This window comes from Cetorhinus maximus, chromosome 4, assembly GCF_964194155.1.
Source record: "Cetorhinus maximus chromosome 4, sCetMax3.hap1.1, whole genome shotgun sequence".
NCBI classification, from domain to species: Eukaryota; Metazoa; Chordata; class Chondrichthyes; order Lamniformes; family Cetorhinidae; genus Cetorhinus; species Cetorhinus maximus.
This window is the reverse complement of record NC_135882.1, coordinates 170,651,930-170,674,334: the sequence shown is the minus strand read 5'-3', so window position 1 is coordinate 170,674,334 and position 22,405 is coordinate 170,651,930. Positions and strand designations below refer to the sequence as shown.

General features: G+C 45.0%; 1 protein-coding gene across 1 annotated transcript; it reads left to right on the top strand.

Moving 5' to 3' along the window:
* Positions 1 to 896: 896 nt before the first annotated feature.
* Positions 897 to 21,406, top strand: LOC144679381 (E3 ubiquitin-protein ligase RNF114-like). The gene is made up of 6 exons (XM_078539745.1): positions 897 to 1,201; positions 6,889 to 7,042; positions 10,851 to 10,963; positions 14,832 to 14,949; positions 16,646 to 16,753; positions 21,295 to 21,406. Exons 1-6 carry the CDS (start codon positions 1,056 to 1,058, stop codon positions 21,373 to 21,375), a joined length of 720 nt encoding a protein of 239 aa, XP_078395871.1. The 5' UTR covers positions 897 to 1,055; the 3' UTR covers positions 21,376 to 21,406.
* The last annotated feature ends 999 nt before the right edge of the window (positions 21,407 to 22,405 follow it).

The following is a 22,405-nucleotide window of genomic DNA, read 5'->3' as shown; positions in this document are numbered from 1 at the left end:
GTTTTCATTGTTGGAGAGCTTAACACTGCAAAATCTTTAGTTTGAATTTGTTTTTCCTTTTCACTGGATAATTATTTAAATAGAAGCAACGTGCAGGGTTATGGGGGGTGGGGGTGGGGGTAACTCTTTTCGAGTCAAAACAATTAACTAAATTAACAATAACTTCTTTTAGAGTTAAAACAATTAACTAAATTAACAATAACAAGGGAGAAATCAAGCACAGCCCCTAATTCAGGTCAGCTGTAAAACCAAGGACAAAGTTTAAAGGAAACTTACAAACATTAAACCAAAATGTGATTAAAGGGGTCAACAAAACACCCCAGTCCCCGTAACTCTTTCGAGTTATCAACAGTTCGCATGTAACTCTTTCGAGTACAATCACAGTTCTTGGTTTCCGGGAGTGGGACATGAACCCACAACCCTCTGATTCAAAGGCAAGGGTGCTATGGACTGAGCCACAGCTGAAGTGGAAGTGGAAGGCAGGAGATTGGCACTGAGTTAAAATGCTCAGAGAGCCGGTGCAGACACGATGGGCCGAACGGCCTCCTTCTGCACCCGTTACAACTCCGTGGATTTGCGGTTCCTTCCAGTCTGTCTTCTCTCCCTCTTCAATTCGACACGAATTTTTGCTCTCGACCTTTTGAGGCTGGGGCTCTTTACACAGTGAAATCCCCACCTGGGGTAACTTTTTGGGGGGGGGGGAATTTTGAAGAAATGTGAAGAAAGAAGCAACCTTTTTGGCTTCGCCCAGGAGACCTCATCCCGCAGCGAATGACTGAATCCGAAAGGGAAGGTGCGCTTTTTTCACCCCGCCTCCTCCAGCGAGAGAGAGAGAGAGAGAGAGGGGGAATTTCAGAGCCGATTGGGGATTCCCCTCCTTCAGCCAGATAAGAGTCATTGCGAAGCCGAGCTGCCGCTGTGCCACTTTGCCTGTCTGCCTGCCTGCCTTGAATCTTGCCCTCTCGGAGACCCTCCACCCCCACGAGTCTCTCGCTTCGCCTTTCCCTGCCCTTTCTCAGCCAAGCTAGGTAGGGAGGTCGGGAGGAAAACCCTCGATGGGTTCAGCCCACGCCACTCTCCGGAGTGGACCCACTGTCGAGCCGGACCGGTTGGACTCGGCGGGGGAGGGAGCGGCGGACTATGAGTGCCCGATCTGCCTGCAGGCGCTGGAGAGACCGATCAGAACCCAGTGTGGCCACATGTGAGTAACCTCTGGGAAGCAGCGGAGGGTTCCAGCGAGTGGGCTGCACTCCTTCACCACTCCTTTCTGTGAAGTTGGGACTGTTTTTCCTTGGGGAAGAGAGGTGGGGGTGCCTGGAGGAGATTGGATGGGGGTATTCAAAGTCCTGAGAGGGTGGGGTTCAGGACAGAGTAGACCCTTTACCCTTTCACAGGCTGTGGGCATCGCTGGCAGGGGGGCCAGCATTTGTTGCCCCATCCCTAATTACCCACGCACTGACCTTGCTTAGGTCATTTCAGAGGGCAGTTAAGAGTCAGCCACGTTACCATGGGTGTGGAGTCACACGTAGACCAGGTAAGGACGGCAGATTACTGAAGAAGAAATCACAAGAGTGCAGAAGAGGCCCTTCGGCCCATCGAGTCTGCACTGACACATGAGAAGCACCTGACCTACCTACCCACCTAACCCCATTTACCAACACTTGGCCCATAGCCATGAATGTTATGACGTGCCGGGTGCTCATCCAAGTACATGGACTCTGAACCTTAACTCTGTTTCTCTCTCTCTCGAGAGAGAGAGAGATGCTGTCAGACCTGCTGAGTTTTTCCAACATTTTCTGTTCTTATTAAGGATGGCATATTTCCTTCCCTAAAGGGGATTAGTAAACCAGATGGGTTTTTTAACCTCAATCAATGATAGTTTCATGGTCACGGTTACTTTATATATTCTAGATGTATTAATTGAATGCAAATTCCACCAGCTGTTGTGGTGGGATTTGAACTCATGTCCCCAGAGCATTAGCCTGGGTCTCACTGAATTACTAGTCCAGCGACATTACCAACGCACCACCATCTCCCCCAGATTGGGAGGGGGGGGGAGGAGGGGAACTGTTCCTTTTGTTGGAAGGGTCCAGAAGCAGAGGACACTGATTTAAGGTGATTGGCAAAAGGGGCAAGCGCAACGTGAAGAAATACTTTTCTTTAACGCAGCGAGTGGTTGGGATCTGGAACGCGCTGCCTGACAATGTGGCGGAAGCGGGTTCAATCGTGACTTTCGAAAAGGAATTGGATAATTTTCTGGACAAGATGAAAATTTGCAGGGCTATGGGGAAAAGGTCGGGGGTGGGGGGGGGTGGTTGGTGGTGTGGCGGAGTATAACTGAGTCGCTCTTGCAGAGAGCCAGCAAGGGCATGATGGACAGAATGGCCTCTTTTTCTGTGCTGTAACCATTTGTTCTATGGTTGCGAATAAATACGATCGAATTATAACCAACTTCAAAGATACTCAATTTGCTTTAATCCCTGATTAAGTTGATTAAGCTGTTTCTGCAGGTTGATAAATGATTTGTGCAGATACAGATTTATCCAATACTAGCTCGAGAGGAATGGGATTAGGAGAGTGAGTGAGTAATGTTTTCAGGAATTAAAAATCCATTTACAAACTCACTTCAAATTACTGGGAGATAAAGTAATCCATATTGAGGTCAGCCTGTGTAAATCCACAGTTGTTACAGCACAGAAGGAGACCATTCAGCCCATTCTGCCGACATTGCCTCTTTCAAAGAGATATTCAACTAGATCCATTCCCCTGCTCTTTCCACTTATCCCTGGAAATATTTCCTTTTAATGTTTGTCCTGCCTACACATGAACAAAATCAGTGCTTTTACATCCTGATGGAATATACTTTCAATTGATAAAACATCACAATATCTATATTTTTCAGATGTTTTTTTTAAATTGAACAGTGGAGTCAGAATTCAGATGTGGATGTCTGTTTTTTTGAGGTGTGAGACAAGAGCAAAGCATACTGATTTAACAGTGGCTGGCCATGGGGGGAGTGGGGGGAGGGAGGAGAGGAGGGGAGGGGAGGGGATTGGACGAGAGTAGAGGATAGGATAGGATGGTGGCATAATGGCAGGGGGTGGTGGTGTATTGGTAACGTCACCAGACAAGTAATCCAAAAAATGGATTCTGGGGACATGGGTTCAACTCCTACCGTAGCAGTTGTTGCCTAATGTTGCCCATCCCTAATTGCCCTTGTACTGGCAATTAAGAGCCAACCGCATTGTTGTGGTTCTGGAGTTACATATAGGCCAGACCAGGTAATTAATAATCTGGGATTGAAATCTTGTCTCATTAATGGTGACTATGAAACTATCATTGGTTCACTAAAAAAATTCTCCTTACCCAGCCTGGCCTACATGTGACTCCAGATCCACAGCAATGTGGCTGTCTCGTAATGTATGAACCACTCAGCTCAAGGGCAACAAATGCTGGCCTTGCCAGTGATGCCCACATCCCACAAACGTGTTTTAAAAAAACCATGCTGGGTCAGAGGCAATAGAAGCTCTGATGTTCTTGTGAGTACAGGCACTAAGTGCTGGCCCAGCTCTGCCTTACTCAGTGTGTGCTTGACAGTCTGAGTCATGTAGCGGGGGAGATCCAACATGGCAAGAGATGCAATGGTGACATGAACAAATACCTTTTCACACGGCGAGTGATAAGGATCAGGAATGCACTGCCTGAAAGTATAAAAACAAAAAACTACTGCGGATGCTGGAAATCCAAAACAAAAACAAAAACAGAATTACTTGGAAAAACTCAGCAGGTCTGGCAGCATCGGTGGAGAAGAAAAGAGTTGACGTTTCGAGTCCAATGACCCTTGTCCAGCTTCATTGCTTTATTCTCTGCTCCTATCACTGCTTGCTTGTCCCTACAACCACCCCACCCTCAACTTCTCTCCCCCCACCCCACCCCACCCCCCACCTTAAACCAGCTTATATTTCACCCCACTCCTAACTACACTCAGTTCTGTTGAAGGGTCATTGGACTCGAAACGTCAACTCTTTTCTTCTCCACCGATGCTGCCAGACCTGCTGAGTTTTTCCAGGTAATTCTGTTTTTGTTTTTGTTTTGGCCTGAAAGTATGCTGGAGGCAGGTTCAGTCGAGGCTTTCACAAGGGAATTAGATTACTAATTAATGAACCAGGCTTTTACAACAACCTGGCAATGGTTTCCAGACTTTTAATTGCAGAGTTTTTTTTTTATTGAATTCAAATTCCACCAGCTGCCATGGTGGGCTTCAGACACAGGTCCCCAGAGCATTACCCTGGCTCTACTGGATTACCAGTCCAGTGACAATGCCACAACACCACCACCTCCCCCATAGATAATTGGGAAAAAAAATAAAGGTGGCATGAATGTTTTACATGGCAAGATGTTGTGATCTGGAATGTGCTGCCTGAAAGGGGGGTGGAAGCAGATCCAATAGTAACTTTCAAAAGAGAATTAGATAAATACTTGCAGGGGAAAACAGGGCTATGGGGTAAGAGAAGGGGCATGGAACTAATTGGATAGTTCCTTCAAAAATCCAGCACACGACCGTTGGGCCGAAAGGCCTCCTTATGTACTATATCATTCAAAGTTTGTGAAGCGCAATGATCTCTGTGAGACTTTAGTAATTGTTACTAGTACCATTAACAATAACATTTGCTTGATGAGAATTCCATCAATTCCAACCCAAGGTTTGCCAATGTGATCTCACAGGACTCGGTCTTACAAAGTAGAATTACATAGAATTTACAGCATGAAACAGGCCACTGGGTTCAACAAGTATCTGCTTGTGTTTTTGATACACATTATCCTTCTTCCAACTATTCCCAAGGTAATGGAGAAGAGTCAGCAGGTTTTAGAAAAGGTAAATCATGTTTAACCAATTTATTGGAGTTCTTTGCAGGAGTCGCATGTGCTTTACTTGGATTTCCAGGAGACATTTGATAAGGTGCCACATCAAAGATTATTGCAAAAAATAAAAACTCATAGTGTGGGGGGTAACATATTAGCATGGATAGACGATTGGTTGGCTGGCAGAAAACAGAGAGTATGCACAATGGGTCTTTTCCTGATTGGCAGGATGTGACAAGTGAGGTTCCACAGGGGTCTGTGCTGGGGCCTCAACTTTTTACAATTTATATCAATGACTTAGATGAGGGGAGTGAAGGCATGGTAGCTAAATTTTCAGATGACAAAGATAGGTAGGAAAGTGTGTTGTGAAGAGGATATGAGGAGGTTGCCAATGGATATAGGTACATTGAGCGAGTGGGTAAAAATCTGGTAGATGGACTATAATGTGGGAAAATGTGAAGTTTGGCAGGTAGAATAAAAAAGCAAAGTCTTACTTAAATGGGGAACGACTGCAGAACTCTTGAGGTGCAGAGGGATCTAGGTACTCAAGTGCATGAGTCACAAAAGGTTAGTATGCAGGTATAGCAAGTAATTAAGAAAGCTAATTGAATGTTATCCTTCATTATGAGAGAAATGGAACATAAAAGTAAGGATGTTATGCTTCAGTTATACAGGGCATTGATAAGACCACACCTGGAACAAGGTGTACAGTTTTGGTCTCCTTATTTAAGGAAAGATGTAAATGCATTGGAGACAGTTTAGGGGAGGTTTACTAGATTGATACCTGGAATGAGGTTGAACAGACTGGGCTTGTTTTCACTGGAGTTTAGAAGAGTGAGGGGTGACTTGATTGAAGTATATAAGACCCTGAATGGTCTCGAAAAGGTGGAATGTGGAAAGGATGTTTCCTCTTATGTGTGAGTCCAGAACTATGGGGCACTGTTTTACAATTAGGGGTTCCCCTTTTAGGACAATTTTTTTTTCTCTCCGAGGGTTGTGCAACTTTGGAAACTCCGCCTCAGAAAGTAGTAGAGATGCGGTCATTGTGTATTCCTAAGACGGAGGTAGATAGATTCTTGTTAGGCAACCGAATCAAAGGCTATCAGGGGTAGTTATAAATGTGGAATTCGAAACACAAACAGATCAGCCATGATCTTATTGCATGGTGGAGCAGGCTTGAGGAGCCAAATCTGCTCCTATTTCGTATGTTTGTTTGTTTGTTTTTATGCTCATTTCTCACTCGTATATATTAAGTTCTCCTTAAATACATCTATGACTCAACCACTCAATGTGCCAGCAAGTTTCGCAACAGTCTCTGGGGAAAGAAGTTTCTTCTGAATTCCCGGTTGTATTTATTAGTAATTATCTTACATTTACAGCCCCTAGTTTCGGCCTTGTCCACAAGTGGGAACATTTTTTCTATGTCCACTCTATCAAACACCATCATACTTATAGAAACATAGAAACTAGGAGCAGGAGTAGGCCATTCGGCCCTTCGAGCCTGCTCCGCCATTCATTATGATCATGACTGATCATCCAACTCAATAGCCTGCTCCCGCTTTCTCCCCATATCCTTTGATCCTTTTCACCCCAAGAGCTATATCTAACTCCTTCTTGAAAGCATACAATGTTTTGGTCTCAACTACTTTCCGTGGTAGCGAATTCCACAGGCTCACCACTCTCTGGGTGAAGAAATTTCTCCTCATCTCAGTCCTAAATGGTCTACTCCGTATCCTCAGACTGTGACCCCTGGTTCTGGACTCCTCCACCATTGGGAACATCCTTCCTGCATCTACCCTGTCTGGTCCTGTTAGAATTTTATAGGTTTCTATGAGATCCCCCCTTATTCTCCTGAACTCCAGCGAATATAATCCTAATCGACTCAATTATAAAGACCTCGATCAGGTCACCACTACCCCCTCTCCCCACACTCCTGCCCCCCTCTCCCCACACCCCTGCCCCCCCTCTGCCTTTTCTTCCAATTAGAACAGAGCCTCACTGTGTCTCTACGCCTTTCTCTTTTAGCTTTTGCCAAGCGTGCCATGAGAGAAACTTCAACATAAATAATAAAAAATGTCCTTTATGCCGGAAAACCACTTCCTACATGGAGCAATATGCAACGGACATTGAGAAGCAGATGATGATCAAGAAAGCAAACTGCAGAGGTTGTGACATTCAGGTTAGTCAATGAAGAACAGACGCTTGGTGTTTTGACTGCTTTTGTTGGGTTTGGTTGCAGGGGCACACCCCATCTCGACATATGGAATTTGAACAAACTCTTGAGGGATTTCTCATGCTACGTCTGCGAAGCTGAAATATGTACAAATTCTAACTAAATCGGCAACACAGTCTCACGGCAAAGAGAAGCCAAATATATTTTAAATTTGGTAGCACACCTGCAGACATGGGCCCATGAGTCTAGGAATTCCAATGTGCCAGTGTAACACTGATCAAATAGGACAGTTCACCCACTGTGTTAAGAAAGGTCAAATTGAGTTTTAGTTTCACTTTAAAAGGTACCTGCATTTCTAATGAGAGTTTACGACTGTGAGAGAAGTTAAGCAAACGCAAGAGTAGAAAAAAACAGTGCTGTTGCCTAGCAACAGGGGTCTAGAGAGGCAGGTCCCTCCCACAGACACGCACACACACACAGCAGTTTGATTCTGGAAGCTGTTTGAGTTCAGTTGGCTTTGAAAGTAGCTGCCAGGAGAGACTGGAGCAAAGGGAACAGATAGCCAGTCCCAAGCTGAAGAAAAGACCCCAAAATCCAGGGGAGTGGAACAGGGGGAAGTCCCAAGCAGACCTTCTAGTCAAAGGAAGGATGAGAACCTTGAAAATATCCTGTTAAGTGAAGTTAAGAGTGAGGGGCAGAGAAAGGCTCCAAACATCAAGTTCAAAGCTTCAAGCTGCAGAAAGCAGATTTAAAGTGAGAACAGCTTGCAAGAGGCAAGAAAGTCCAAAGAGACAACTGAAGGCCTGTAACTCTTTGCTATGGGCATGTGAAGCAGTGGTGTACTGTTGACAGCTGAGTCGGTGAGAGAGAGTACATGGAAGACAGCTTGAATACATGTAGTGACCCAGGGGGGAAGAAACATCAGAAGGAGAGTTCGAAACCCTGGAGATGCACCCTAGCAGAAGGCATCATTGAAAAAGTGTCAGTTTGGGAGAAGATTCCAGAATGAGTCCTTCTAGAGTGGCGATTGGAAACCCTCGTGTGAAAACCGTAGTTCAGTGAGACTGGTAGGTTCACGGCATGACAAGCATCTGGGGAGGTGGGGGGAGTTGATGAGAGATCGATAGCATCTGGTTGAGGTGGCATCTGTCACTTGGTCCAGAGTGTGGTGTGTCTGACCATAGGGTGCCATGGATTTACATGGACTGTGTACCTACTGGGAACATTAGAGTATAAGATAGCTTTTGTAACTTGTGTTAACCTTACAAATCTGTATATATCTGTAAAGGTATAGTGATGGGTGAAGGAGTATTGTAATGTAGTTCATCTTTTCTTATTTAATAAATACTTTATGCTTTTGTTAAAACTTCATTAGCTGACTCCAGTGACTCTGTTCAGTAGCCACTCTTCACCTATCTAAGCAAATAAATAAAAGTTGGAATCTATCAAGCTGGGATCAGGCTTGTCCAGGGACATCCTCAGCTAGTTTTGGTCTCCGCCATAAGTGGAAACATTTTCCCTACGTTTATCCAATCAGAACTCTTCATAATTTTAAAGGTATCTGGGAGGTCACCCCTCAACCTTCTCTAGAGAAAAGAGCCCAGTCGTGTTTAAAGAAACTGTGGATTATAACTGATCTGCTTCGTGAAATCTTGGTTACTCACCGGATGTTTGCCCGGAGAGGATGTTTGCCCTCGGAGGGGTGGGGAATCTCGAACTAGGGGCCACGGTTTCAGAAGAAGGGGTCTCTCATTTGAGATGGAGAGGAGGAGGAGTTCTTGCTCTCAGAGACCATAAGACGTAGGAGCAGTAGTAGGCTATTCGGCCCATCGAGTCTGCTCCGCCATTCAGTGAGATCATTGGCTGATCTGGTAATCCTCAACTCCACTTTCCTGCCTTTTCCCCATAACCCTTGATGCCCTTACTGATTAAAAATCTGTCTATCCACGCCTTGGATATACTTAACGACCCAGCCTCTACAGCCCTCTGCAGTAAAAATCCCACATATTGACTACCCTTTGAGAGAAGAAATTCCTCCTCATCTCTGTTTTAAATGGGTGCCCCCTTACTCTGAGATTATGCCCTCTGGTCCTAGACTCTCCCACGAGTGGAAACAACCTCTCAGCATCTACCCTGTCAAGCCCCTTAAGAATCTTATATGTTTCAAAAAGGTTGCCTCTCATTCTTCTGAACTCCAATGAGTACAGGCCCAACCTAGAGCATTGTTAGTCTGTGGAATTCTCTTCCCCAGATAGTAGTGCAGGACAGGTCATTGAATGTACTCATGACTGAGTTGGACAGATTTTTGATTGACAGAGTTTTATGGGGGGCAGGCAGGAAAGTGGAGTTGAGACCACAATCAGATCAGCCATGATCTCATTGAATGGTGGAGCAGATTTGAGGGGCCGAATGGCCTACCCCTGCTCCTATTTCTTGTATTCTTATGTGCTCTTAGTGGAGGAATGACTCGATCGAGCTGGTTGGAACTTCACTGGATGACATTATCCCAATGGATCCTCCTGTGTCAGTGATATTGACAGAGAAAGGAAAAGAGTGGCAAGAACCTTTTCCTCACCACCTCCTCCCCTTCCCTCCTGCCCCTTCCACTGTTGGGTCAGAGATCTGGTGAACTCCCGCTCACAAATACATCATCGTCCCACTGAAATGGAGGCGTTATCAGAGGCTGCTAACTTCGTTATTTGTACCTCATTTTTTTGTAATGATGCAGTGAGAACGGATGTCGCAGGCACACACATAGCAAAGTTTGTTTTATTAAAGCTCGACGATGTCAAGCCCAAATGCGAGAGGTTCACCGGTTTGGAAGGAGTTTAAGGATACAGAGTGTCGCCTTCACTGCTGACCAACCACAACCAGTAAATCTGCAAGTGCGTCAAGGGCTTCCCGCCAAGTATTAATTGTAAGACGAAGGCCGGGATTTTCCGGCCCTGTCCTGGCAGAACCTGCTGCAGGGGGAGCGGCAGCCCAGCCAAAAGCCCATTGACTTTCAGTGGGACCAGAAAATCCCATCCCAAGAGACTCACAACATTTAAGAAGTGTTCAGATGAGCACTTGAAAAGCCACAGCATACAAGGCTGCGGGCCAAGGGCTGGAAAATGGGATTGGAATGGATAGGCGCTTGATGGCCTGCATGGACACGATGGGCCGAAGGGCCTGTTCCTCTGCTGTATGACTCTATGACTCCAAGATACTGATTTTACTGATTTTTTAAAGAAACACCAACACTTTTATTTAATTTTGTTAAGAAATGCTTTCAGGTAATTTGTTTAATTCAGAGAAATAGCAACGTTAATATTTCAAGATATTAAGGGAAACTGACAGGGTAGGCAGAGAGAAACTATTTCTGTTGATTGGGCAGTCTAGGGTTAGTGGGTGCAATCCAACATTTAGAGCCATACCTTTCAGGAGCAGGTTTAAGAAACATTTTGACACACAAAGGGTGGTAGGAGTTTGGAACTGTCTTCTGCAAATGGCAGTTCATGCTCGGTCAATTGTTAACTTTAGATTTGAAATTGATGGATCTTTGTTATATTAAAGGATGTGGGCAAAGACAGTTGTATGGAGTTAGATCGCTGATCAGCCAAGAACTCATTGAATGGCAGAACAGGCTCGAGGGGACTATTTGGTCTCCTCTTGTTCATAAGAACATAAGCACTAGGAGCAGGAGTAGGCAATTCAGCCCCTCGAGCCTGCCCAGCCATTCATTACGATCATGGCTGATCTCATTTTGGTCTCAACTCCATAGGAATCAGTTCCTATGTTTCTACGTATAACAAAAGTGTCGTGTCTTATTCAGGTGTGCTTAATTGACATGAGGGTGCACACTAAAACCTGCTCAAGGTACCTGGAGGAATACGGTCCAGCCTCAGATGCCGACTCACTACCTCCACCAACACCTGCCTCACACGGGTAAGCTCTGAACCTGCCAGGAGAACAAACATAATTCCAAAACAAAATGTCTACTGTTAGATGTGATTTTGCGATTGGTTGGCACTTGTCCAACACCCCTGAGCGTGCTAATAGCTACACTAACAACCAATTTAACATAATCAGCCGAGCTTGTAATGCGGCTCATTTACTACTTGCTGGAAGCGACAGACATTCATACACATTCCCTGCAAACCAAAGGAATATGTTCAAGCCTTGCACCTTTTGTAAATTACCTAGGAGCTTGGGGAGCCTATAGTTCTCCAATGCTTTCTCCATGGCAACACCTCGGCCAATCAGAGTCGACTTGCCAACCAATCAGCACCCTTTTCTCCTGTAGTATAAATGGTTGCCATCCTTTGAAATTTGGCATTCTTGCATTTATCCTGGTGAGTGCAAGACAAAAAACTTTGGCAACATGCCTCTCTTTTCAGCAATATTCATAACTCCATATTATGCATGATCCCATCTGATCATATGTTCACTGAGTCCCTCTGGTGGCGAAGTGCAGCACATCCCGAGAGAGGCTCACCTTCAATCATGAACGGATGGACTTGGTAAATCAGTATCTGAGAGTCATAGAGTCATATCATTCCTACTACCTTGTGACTGTGTTAACAGATGATTTAATCTGGCTTGTTTATGAAGCCATTAGCCTCTGGGGCAGCTTTGATTTGAAGTTAGTGCAAATGAAATCCCTTGCTTTGGTAAACCTAATTTAGCACTTTTAAACAGTGCCTCTTTGTTGCTCAACACTTCATTAGGTATTCAGTCACGGGAGAAAATAGCTTTCATGTAATGTGTTACTGTTTTACAAGTGGTTTATTGGATTATGTACATGGCTGATTACAAATCTCTGAATCAATTAAAGTAGTGATAGTTCAGTGGGCTCTGCTTGTTTATATGGTCCCTAAAACGTTTCTGAAAGCAATTTGAAAGTTTCCTGACCGAAATCCTGCCCTGCCGCCCAACCCTCCCCCACCCCTACCCCCTATATCCCACCTAGACAACCCACCCCTGTCAAGATCAGGGCCATAGAATCCTACAACACGGAAGAAGGCCATTCAGCCTGTCATGTTTGTGCTGGGCCTTTGAAAGAGTTGTCCTATTTAGCCCCACAGCCCAACTTTGTCCCTTTAACCCTGCACATTGGCCCTCTTGCCTTTGCCAAATGTCCAATTGCCTTTTGAAAGTCCCCGTGGAGTCGGCTTGACCAGTCATTCAATTAGTGCAGCGCAGATCCTAACAACTCTCTGCGTGAAATAATTTCCTCTCATCTCCCCTCGAGTTCTTTTGTCAATTATTTTAAACCTGTGACCCCACCCCACCCCGGCTGTCGACCCACTTCAGAGACAAAATCGTTTTTTTCCCACTTTCTCTATCAGGACCTCCCATAATTGTAAATACCCCTGTTAGGTCTGTAAGAGATTCTCTATTGCGATATGATAGCATTATGGGATTATTAATAACAAAAAATGAGGGAATCATAACTGTACAAGCAGTGGCCATTCAGCCCATTGTGCCTCTGGCGGCTGTTTGAAAAAGCTATCCAATTAACCCCAATCCCCTGAAAATTCCTCTTTATAAGCATTTTTCCAATTTCCGTTTTGAAAGTTGCTATTGAATTTGCTGACACCGTCCTTTCAGGCAGTGCCTTCCAGGTCACAATACTCACTGGAGATTCTTTTTCACCAATTATCTTAAATCTGTGTCCTTTGGCTACTGACCCTCCCAACCCCGTGGAAACAGTTTCTCCTTATTTACTTTATCCAAATCTATCTACGTACATATGCATATTTATATGTAAAGGGTGACCATTATAAATAAGTGAGGAAAAACTCAGCAGGTCTGACAGCATCTGCGGAGAGGAACACAGTTAACGTTTCGAGTCCGTATGACTCTTCATCAGAACTGAGGAAATATAGAAAAGAGGTGAAATATAAACTGAGGTGGGTGGGACAGGTAGAGCTGGATAGAGGGCCAGTGATAGATGGAGGCAAAGAAGAGATCGCCAAAGATGTCACAGACAAAGGGACAAAGGAGTGTTGACGGTGGTGATATTAGCTAAGAAATGTGCTAATGGGGACATTAAGGGTGGAAAGCAGGACGAGCAAGTGACAGATAGCCCTAGTGGGGGTGGGGTGGGGGGAAGGGATCGAAATAGGCTAAAAGGTGGAGGTGAAACGTTAACTGTATCCCTCTCCGCAGATGCTGTCAGACCTGCTGAGTTTTTCCAGCTATTTTTATTTTTGTTTCAGATTTCCAGCATCCGCAGTATTTTGCTTTTATCTTATATATAAGTGAGGGTTTGTTTTGAGGAAGCAAAGTGTGATGAGATGTCAGTGTGAGTGCTGCTGCCATAATTAAGCAACGTTGGAAAGGAGAGATTTTCCTGTGCTTGCTCTAAGGTCCACAAGACCACAAGAAATAGACCATATAAGCCCTCGAACCCATTCCATCATTCAATATGATCTTCTGCTGCACTTTCCCATCCGCTCCCCTTATCCCTTGATTCCTTGGGAGATCAGACATTTATCTATCCCAGCCTTGAATATATTCAATGGTGGAGCATCTACAACCCTATGGGGTAGAGAATTCCAAAGATTCAGTATCCCTTGGGTGAAGAAATTTCTCCTCATCTCAGTCCTAACTGATCGGCCCCTTACCCTGAGACTGTGCCCCCGTGTTCTAGATTCCCCGATCAGTGGAAACAACCTCTCAGGGTCCAACCTGTCAAGCCCCTTCAGAATCTTGCATGCCTCAATGAGATCACCTCTCATTCTTGTAAAACCCCAGAGAATATTGGTCCAGTTTACTCAGCCTCTCATCATAGGACAACCCCCTCATCCTAGGGACCAATCGAGTGAACCTTTGTCATGCTGCTTCCAACGCACTGGATTTTCTGGGAAAAACAGCAGCCAGATGGGGGCAAAAGGCATCAGGAGGGAAGCCCAAAGTGTTTACCCCTCCAGGAGATATTCCCAATAGTGGGAACAGTGGTCCTTCGGCCAATTTACAGAAATAAAAAGCCGATTAATAGGTTGCTTCCCCTTTGAAGGCACCTGAAAATGGAGGTGCCCTCCCTTCCCCCTTGCAGCCTCAGCAGCGGCCCCTCTGATTGGGCCAAAAAGCTTGGAAGCGGCCTCCAAAATGGCCACTGCCAGGAAGGTTGCTGCCGGGGTCCCGCTGTCCCACCCCCCCACCCCCTCCCGTGTGGTCTCAGGACCCACGATGCGCCGGGACTTACCTCATCATGGCCAAACCTTGGCCAGCGCTTCAGGTCTGTGAGCTTTGTGTCAAATAAATATGCGTATGGTAAAGAGAAGGCTGAGAGGAGGTTTGATAGAGGTATTCAAAATCGCGAGGGGTCTGGACAGAGTAGACAGGGAGAAACTGTTCACACTAGTGAGCAGATCGAGAACAAGAGGACACAGATTTAAAATTGGCAAAAGAAGCAAAAACGACATGAGAGAGAACATTTTCACACAGCGAGCGGAGAGGGTCTGGAATGCTCTGCCTGAGAGTGTAGTGAAGGCGGATTCAACTGAGGCATTCAAAGGGCAGTTAGATGATCATTGAAAAAGAAGCAATCTGCAGGGTTATGGGGAGAAGGCGGGAGAATGGCGCCAGGCGAATTGTTCATTTGGAGAGCCGCTGCGGACTCGATGGGCCGAAGGGCCTCCTCCTGCACGGTAACCATTCTGAGACGTACAGCAACTTTCTGAATGTTGTATTTGAACTGGTTTTGGACATGTTTGTTGCTGCTCTTCAATCAAACCAGCAGACAAAGTCAGTATTCTAACCTGGAACCTAAAAACAATATAACGTGGCAATCTTTTCTATTTTCAAGTTCCATGGAACCAGACAGACATACATATACCTGCCCATATTGCCACGAGAGGAACTATGATGAGGAGGACTTCATGGTACACTATTGGGCATTTCATTATAATGACCCTCAGCGAGTGGTAGGTGCTTTAATATTCCTTCTTCTTTATCTTTATATATATTATTTGTGCAATGAAAACATTTACAGTGTGTGTGTGTCATATGGAAAATTGGTAGATGCTCTCTGACGGCACCTTGAGTTTGCCTAACATTCAAACCTGGAGCTCCCTCTATCCTTTGCTGAGTCAGCCCACATTGGCAAAGATTGACAGAAGAGATTCCACAATTGGTCTCAGCCCCTCTGGTTTAGAAAAAGAGAGACACACACACTGACAGAAGTTGCATTTGTATAGCACCTTTCTTAACCTCAGGATGTCCTAATGCCAATGAAATACTTTTAAAAAGGTCATGAAAGCCTTTCGTTCTTTATTTATAACTCAGACAGCTCCTGACTAAACCAAGCTAATACAGTTCATTAAAAACCTTGAGTGTGGAGCATAGTTCCCTGGAAGATTCACACTTAACTCCTGTAAAACTCTCCCCATCATACTTTGTTGATAATATTTGTACAAGTACTGTTCTATGAAAGCAACATATTGGATTCACCATGACCATTGCCATGGGAGATGTGCTGGATTGTCAATTATGTATAGCATTTACTTTTTTTATTTGTTCATGAGATGTGGGCTTCACTGGCTAGGCCAGCATTTATTGTACATCTCCAATTGCCCTTGTTCAGGGGGCATTTAAGAGTTTACCACGTTGCTGTGGGTCTGGAATCACATGTAGGCCAGACCAGCAGATTTCCTTCCCCTAAAGGGCATTAGTGAACCAGATGGGACAATGATTTCATGGTCATCATTAGACTTTTAATTCCAGATTTTTATTGAATTCAAATTCCATCATCTGCCTTGGCAGGATTCGAACCTGAGACCCCAGAGTATTACTTTGGGTCTCTGAATTACTAGTCCAGCGACAATAGAACTAAACCAGCACCTCCCATTGAGAGTTGATGGAGCTGCACTCATCCAGGCAAGTGGAGAGTATTCCATCACACTCCTGACTTGTGCCCTGTAGATGGTGAACTGGTTTTGAGGAGTCAGGAGGTGAGTTACTCGTTGCAGGATTCTCAGCCTCTGACCTGCTCTTCTAGCCACAGTGTTTATATGGCGAGTCCAGCTCAGTTTCTGGTCAGTGATAACCCCCAGGATGGGGATAGATTTGTTCAAAAATTACTTAGATATTATCTGCGAAATTCTTTGCATTGGTAGAAAAAAGAGAGACTTGCACTTTTATCACACCTTTCATGACCAATAGACATCCCAAAGTACTTTACAGCCAATGAAGTACTTTTGAAGTGTAATCACAGTTGTAATGTAGGATCCACTGCCGCCAATGTTCACACAGCCAAGCTCCTACAAGCAGCAAAGCGATAATGATCAGACAATCTGTTTTTAGTGTTGAATGGGAGACGAATATTCTCCAGGAGCCCAGGTTAACTCTCCTGCTCTTCTTGAAAATATTGCCATGGGATTTTTTTTTTATATGTCCACCTGGAGAGACCAGAGGAGACCATGGTTTAACATTGCATCTCAGAAAACTGCACCTCTGACAGTGCAACACTCCCTCAGTGCTGCACTGGAGCGTCAGCCTTGATTTCTGTGCTCAAGCCCTGGAGTGGGAGTCAAACCCGCAACGTTCTGACTCAAAGATGAGAGTTATATCAATGGCTCTTTTAATATTTTCTACCTGAAACGTTGGATTCTTGTCCTGTAGGTCTGTCCTATCTGTGCATCGATGCCATGGGGAGATCCAAATTATTACAGCAGAAACTTCATGGGGCACCTGAGGCTGAGACACCAGTTCCAGTATGAACACTTTGTGGTGAGTGTAATTTCATACCTTATTTATATCTAATGGATCCACCAAAGGGTTTTTTTTTTATTACTTATTCATTCTTGACATGTGGCATTGCGGGGGAAGGCCGACATTGCCCATCCCTAATTGCCCCTTGAGAAGATGGTGGTGAGCTGCCTTCTTGAACCACTGCAGTCCATGTGGTGTAGGTACACCCACAGCGCTGTTAGGGAGGGCGTTCCAGGATTTTGACCCAGCGACAGTGAAGGAACGGCCGATATATTTCCAAGTCAGGATGGCGAGTGGCTTGGAGGGGAACTTCCAGGTGATGGTATTCCCATGCATCTGCTGGCCCTTGTCCCTCTGGGTGGTAGTGGTCACAGGTTTGGGAGGTGCTGTCAAAGGAGGCTCGGAGAGTTACATCTATAGATGTTAAACACTGCAGCCAAGGCGCACTGGCGGTGGAGGGAGTGAATGTGTAAGGTGCTTTGAATTCACCTTGCTTATGGTTGTGAGCATTGACAGCAACATTGAATTGATTGCATGTGGCAAGAGTACAAACATGGGTGAAGCTGAACAAAGGTTCAGGGGCAGTCTGTGGAATTGAGCAGTCTTAAAAAATCTCAGGAGATGTATAATTCTGTCTGCAGAGGAACCAAGTACCTGAAGCACTTCCTTTACATTAATCACAATGCCATCATACCCAGGGCTGTGCCAATATAAGCATGGTATCAACTCTGTGACTGATGGGATCATGACAAGCCCAGAAACAACTTTGTCTGAGATACCAGCTGCCAGGTCCCGGCAATGAGCTGTTATACTGGGTTTATTTAACAAACAGATCATGCTGACCTGAAAGGGAAATCACACCCCATGGAGATGAATGCCATCTAACTTCATTCAAACTAGTGAGAAGTGGGTGGAGCAAAGTTTGCGTAAGATGAGCAATTTTCTGACCCTGCTATGCCACACACCTGGAGGGTACATCAGAAATCCAGCTGCAAATATATTTAGGCGGCTTGCTACTTAAGTTAGTGGTTAGAAGTGCCAGGCTAAATTTCTGATCCGCACCGCATCCAGTGCGGCAAGTTAGTGACTTTCAGATCATTTAGGCTAGAAGGTCGGGGGAGGGGATGGTGGCTAGGGGGAGGTCAGAGGCCCATGGCAGGGGAAAGGTCATGGCCTGGTGTGGGAGGTCAGGGCCCAGGAGAGAGGGGGAGGGGTTCAGGGCATCAGGGGCCTGAGTGGAGGTTTGAGGGGGATCGGGGGGAGTGGCGCGGGAGTTTCGGTGGGGGGACATGGGAGCGAGCTGGGTGGGGTAGAATTAGCGGTTTCGTGGGTAAGGTCAACTTGTGCTTTTCAGACCTCGGAGGTTCCTCAGATAGGCTGGATCCTGGAGGTAGGTGTAAAGGCTTTCGCCACCTGGATCCGTCAAAGCCTCATATGGGTGTAGCTGCAGCGTTCCCCGAGACTGGGAAAACCTGGTCATCCATTGTGAAAGTGGAAAAGCTAAATAACAAAGAGGATCGCGGCCTCATTATCATATTTAAAGCAGCAACCAACCTTTTTGAAACAAAAACAAAAATAGCTGGAAAAACTCAGCAGGTCTGACAGCATCTGCGGAGAGGAACACAGTTAACGTTTCGAGTCCGTATGACTCCTTTTTGGATCAGTTTGGTCACCCATCCACGTTCCTACCTCAGTCAATGCTGGAAGTGCCAGATTTGGGTCAGAAATCTGATTTTTAAGACTTGAACCTCCACCTCCCCACCGCCCCTCACTTAAACCCACCTGTTTTTTGGGTTAAAAGCTCTCCCTATGTAATTCAACGTAACAATTTAAACTAGCTGAGCTGAACTATACACACCAGGAGTTTGATAGTTTAATTCTAGTCTGTATTGAGTTGGATGATTACAGTGAGGATTGTGTTAGTACAAAATAAATATTCTCATATGAAGACAGGAATTAGGAGCAGGAGTAGGCCACTCGGCCCCTCGAGCCTGCTCTGCCATTCAATAAGATCATGGCTGATCTGAATGTAAACTTAACCCCACATTCCTGCCTCCCCCCAATAACCATTCACCCCCTTGTTAATCAAAAATCTATCTGGCTCTGCCTTAAAAATGTACAAAGTCTCTGCTTCCACCGCCTTTTGAGGAAGAGAGTTCCAAAGACTCACAACCCTCTGAGAGGAAATATTTCTCCTCATCTCTGTCTTAAATGAGTGACCCCTTATTTTTAAACAGTGACCCCTAGTTTGAGATTCTCCCACAAGAGAAAACATTCTCTCCACATCCACCCTGTCAAGACTCCTCATTATCTTAAAGGTTTCAATTAAGTCACCTTTCACTCTTCTAAATTCCAGTGGATACAAGCCTAACCTGTCCAGCCTTTCCTCATAAGACAACCCACCCATTCCTGGTATTAGTCCAGTAAACCTCCTTTGAACTGCTCCGAATGCATTTACATCTTTCTTTAAATAAGGAGACCAGCACTGTACACAATACTCCAGATGTGGTCTCACCAGTGCCTCGTACAACTGAAGCATAACCTCCCTTACTTTTATCATCAATTCCCCTCGCAATAAAGGATAACATTCTATTAGTTTTCCTAATTACCTGCTGTAACTGCATACTAACCTTTTGTATTCATGCACTAGGACACCCAGATCCCTCTGAATCTCAGAGCTCTGCGATCTGTCACCATTTACATAATAAGCTTCTTTTTATTCTTCCTGCCAAAATAAACGATTTCACGTTTGTCCACATTATACTCTGTTTGTCAGATCTTTGGCCACTCACAGCCGATCTCTACCACTTTGTAGCCTCCTTACGTCCTCTTCACAATTCACTTTCCTACCTATCTTTGTGTCATCAGCAAATTTAGCCACCATTTCTTCTGTCCCTTCATCCAAATCATTTATATAATTGTAAAAAGCTGAGGCCCCAGCACTGATCCCTGTGGCACACCACGTCGTCACATCCTGCCAACCAGAAAAAAGACCCATTTACCCTTACTCTCTGTTTCCAGTTAGGTTGCCAATCTTCTATCCACGCCAATATGTTATCCCATACATCATTAGCTTTTATTTTCTGCAATAACCTTTGATTTGGCACTTTATCAAATGCCTTCTGGAAATCTAAGTACAGTACATCTGCTGGTTCCCCTTTATCCACAGCACATGCGACTCCTTCAAAGGACTCCAATAAATTGGTTAAACATGATTTCCCTTTAACAAAGTCATGTTGACTCTGCCTGATTGCCTTGAATTTTTCTGAGTGCCTTGCTTTAATAATAGCTTCTAACATTTTCCCTATGACCGATGTTAGGCTAACTGGCCTCTCATTTCTCAGTGAGCCCTCTGAGCTCAGGAGTGAAAAACTAGCCACGGTTACCAATCCGGATCACTCGCTTCAGGTATGTCTGCATGGACATTTGCCAAGGATGTTTCTTGTTTATTCATTCCTGGGTTGTGGGCATTGCTGGCTAGGCCAGCATTTATTGCCCATCCCTAATTGCCCTTGAGAAGGTGGTGGCGAGCTGCCTTCTTGAACCACTGCAGTCCATGTGGGGTAGGTACACCCACAGTGCTGTTAGGGAGGGAGTTCCATGATTTTGACACGGTGACAGTGAAAGAACGATGATATATTTCCAAGTCAGGATGGTGAGTGGCTTGGAGGGGAAATTGCAGGTAGTGGTGTTCCCATGTGTCTGCTGCTCTAGTCCTTCTAGGCGGTAGGGGGTCGCAGGTTTGGGAGATGCTGTCGGAGGGGCTTTGGCGAGTGATCTGGCTTGGCGTGGTTGCTCTGAATCGTCTAATTCACCTGTGTCAAATACATTACCTGCGGAACCAAAACAGAAACAGAAATACCTGGAAAAACTCAGCAGGTTTGGCAGCATCGGCGGAGAAGAGCACAGTTGACGTTTCGAGTCCTTATGACCCTTCAACAGAACTAAATAAAAATAGGAAAGGGGTGAAATATAAGCTGGTTTAAGGGGGGTGGGGGTGGTTGTTGGGACAAGCAGCCAGTAATAGGTGGAGATAACCAAAAGATGTCACAGACGAAAGGACAAAGAGGTGTTGAAGGTGGTGATATTATCTAAAGGAATGTGCTAATTAAGAGTAGAAAGCATGACGAGCAAGGTACAGATAGACCTAGTGGGGGTGGGGTGAAGGAATACTAAAAGGGCTAAACGGTAGGGAAACCTGCGTTACCTGGGGAACAGTTTCATCCAGCCCACCGTGTACTGTGTGTTTTTAGCGTGTGGGAATCCTCTGCCACTTGCCCTTGATGAGTGAGTCATGCGTGTACTGATGTTGCAGTCATGGATCAGTAAAGCTTCTGTCTGTGCTTTGCATTGCGGGTGAGTGAGAGCTGGGGCCAGGGTCAGCATTGGCAAGACAGTGGGAAGCACCTTCCTGGCAGCCTTGACTTTTTGCCAAACCTTTCCATTGTTCAGCAGAAGTCGGCGTGTTGAAACCAAAAAATCAGAGCCACGGAGAAACAGGACCGAGTCTTACCGTGTAAATGTTAACCTTAAAAACTGTTCTGTTTCCTCCATTTCAGGACTTCACTCAAGATGAAGAAATGATGTTGCAAGATACGCTCTTGCATTCATATCAGGATTTTGCTCGATTCCCAGTCTAAAAGGTATTTCCAGCAGCAAATCGCTGACTCCAAAAAGAAATTAAATCGTGATTTTCGAATCAGCCTTTTAAAAGTGGATTCGCAATCAAACAGTGAAGCATCTCATCGAAAAGCCCTGACCGAAATTGTTCTGGATTCTTGCTTGGAACAATGTTGAAGGATTCTTTCAGCCTGTCAGAAGGAAAGTTGTGAATCTCGAAGCAATAATTTCTTATGATAAAAACTATTTCACTGTATTAATGGAGGCTTCTATTTTTATGAATTTTAATTGTATATTTAATTGTAAATCTTCACTTCCATGTTAATAATCAATGCATGAAAAGACTTTTTTTTTCTTTATTCTTTCATAGGATGTGGGTGTTACTGCCAAGGCCAGCATTAGTTGCCCAGCCCTAATCACCCTTGAACTGATGGCTTGCTAGGCCATTTCAGAGGGCAGTTAAGAGTCACTGCTGTGGGTCTGAAGTCACATGTAGGCCCAGCTGAGTAAGGATGGTAGATTTCCTTCTCTAAAAGACAGTGGTGAACCAAATGGATTTTTATGACAAAATATGATCATTGAAACTAGCTTTCAATTCCAAATTTACTAAATGAATTCAAATTCCACAAGCTGCCATGGTGGACATAACCCAAGGCCATGGGATTACGAGTCCAATGATACTACGACTACACTACGGTCACCTCCTTTTAATGTACTTTGTGACTCTCTGTCCCTTCTCCATCACTTTCTGATCTGTTGGCCATTCTGTTGCACTGTATCTCCCATACAGCTCTCTTCACGCGTGTTACCCTCTCATCGACCCACAGTCGCTACTTCTTGCAATATCTGATGGCTCCTCTCACCTGTCCTCATATCCAGTGATCACCTTTGCTCTTGAATTATGCATAAAGACCAGCATAGACCAGCTGAACCTTTTCCCTTGCTGTGACTATCTAAATACCTCTGTCAAAGAGACAGAGGACATGGGAGCAAGAGCGCACCACTCGGTCCTTTGGGTCTGCCTCACCATTCAGTAAGATCACGGCTGTG

Coding starts and splice junctions, on each gene's coding strand:
- LOC144679381 (XM_078539745.1), top strand. CDS start 1,056: ATGGGTTCAGCCCACGCCACTCTCCGGAGTGGACCCACTGTCGAGCCG. Junction 1,202..6,888: donor AGAACCCAGTGTGGCCACAT/GTGAGTAACCTC, acceptor TTTCTCTTTTAG/CTTTTGCCAAGCGTGCCATG. Junction 7,043..10,850: donor GCAGAGGTTGTGACATTCAG/GTTAGTCAATGA, acceptor TGTCTTATTCAG/GTGTGCTTAATTGACATGAG.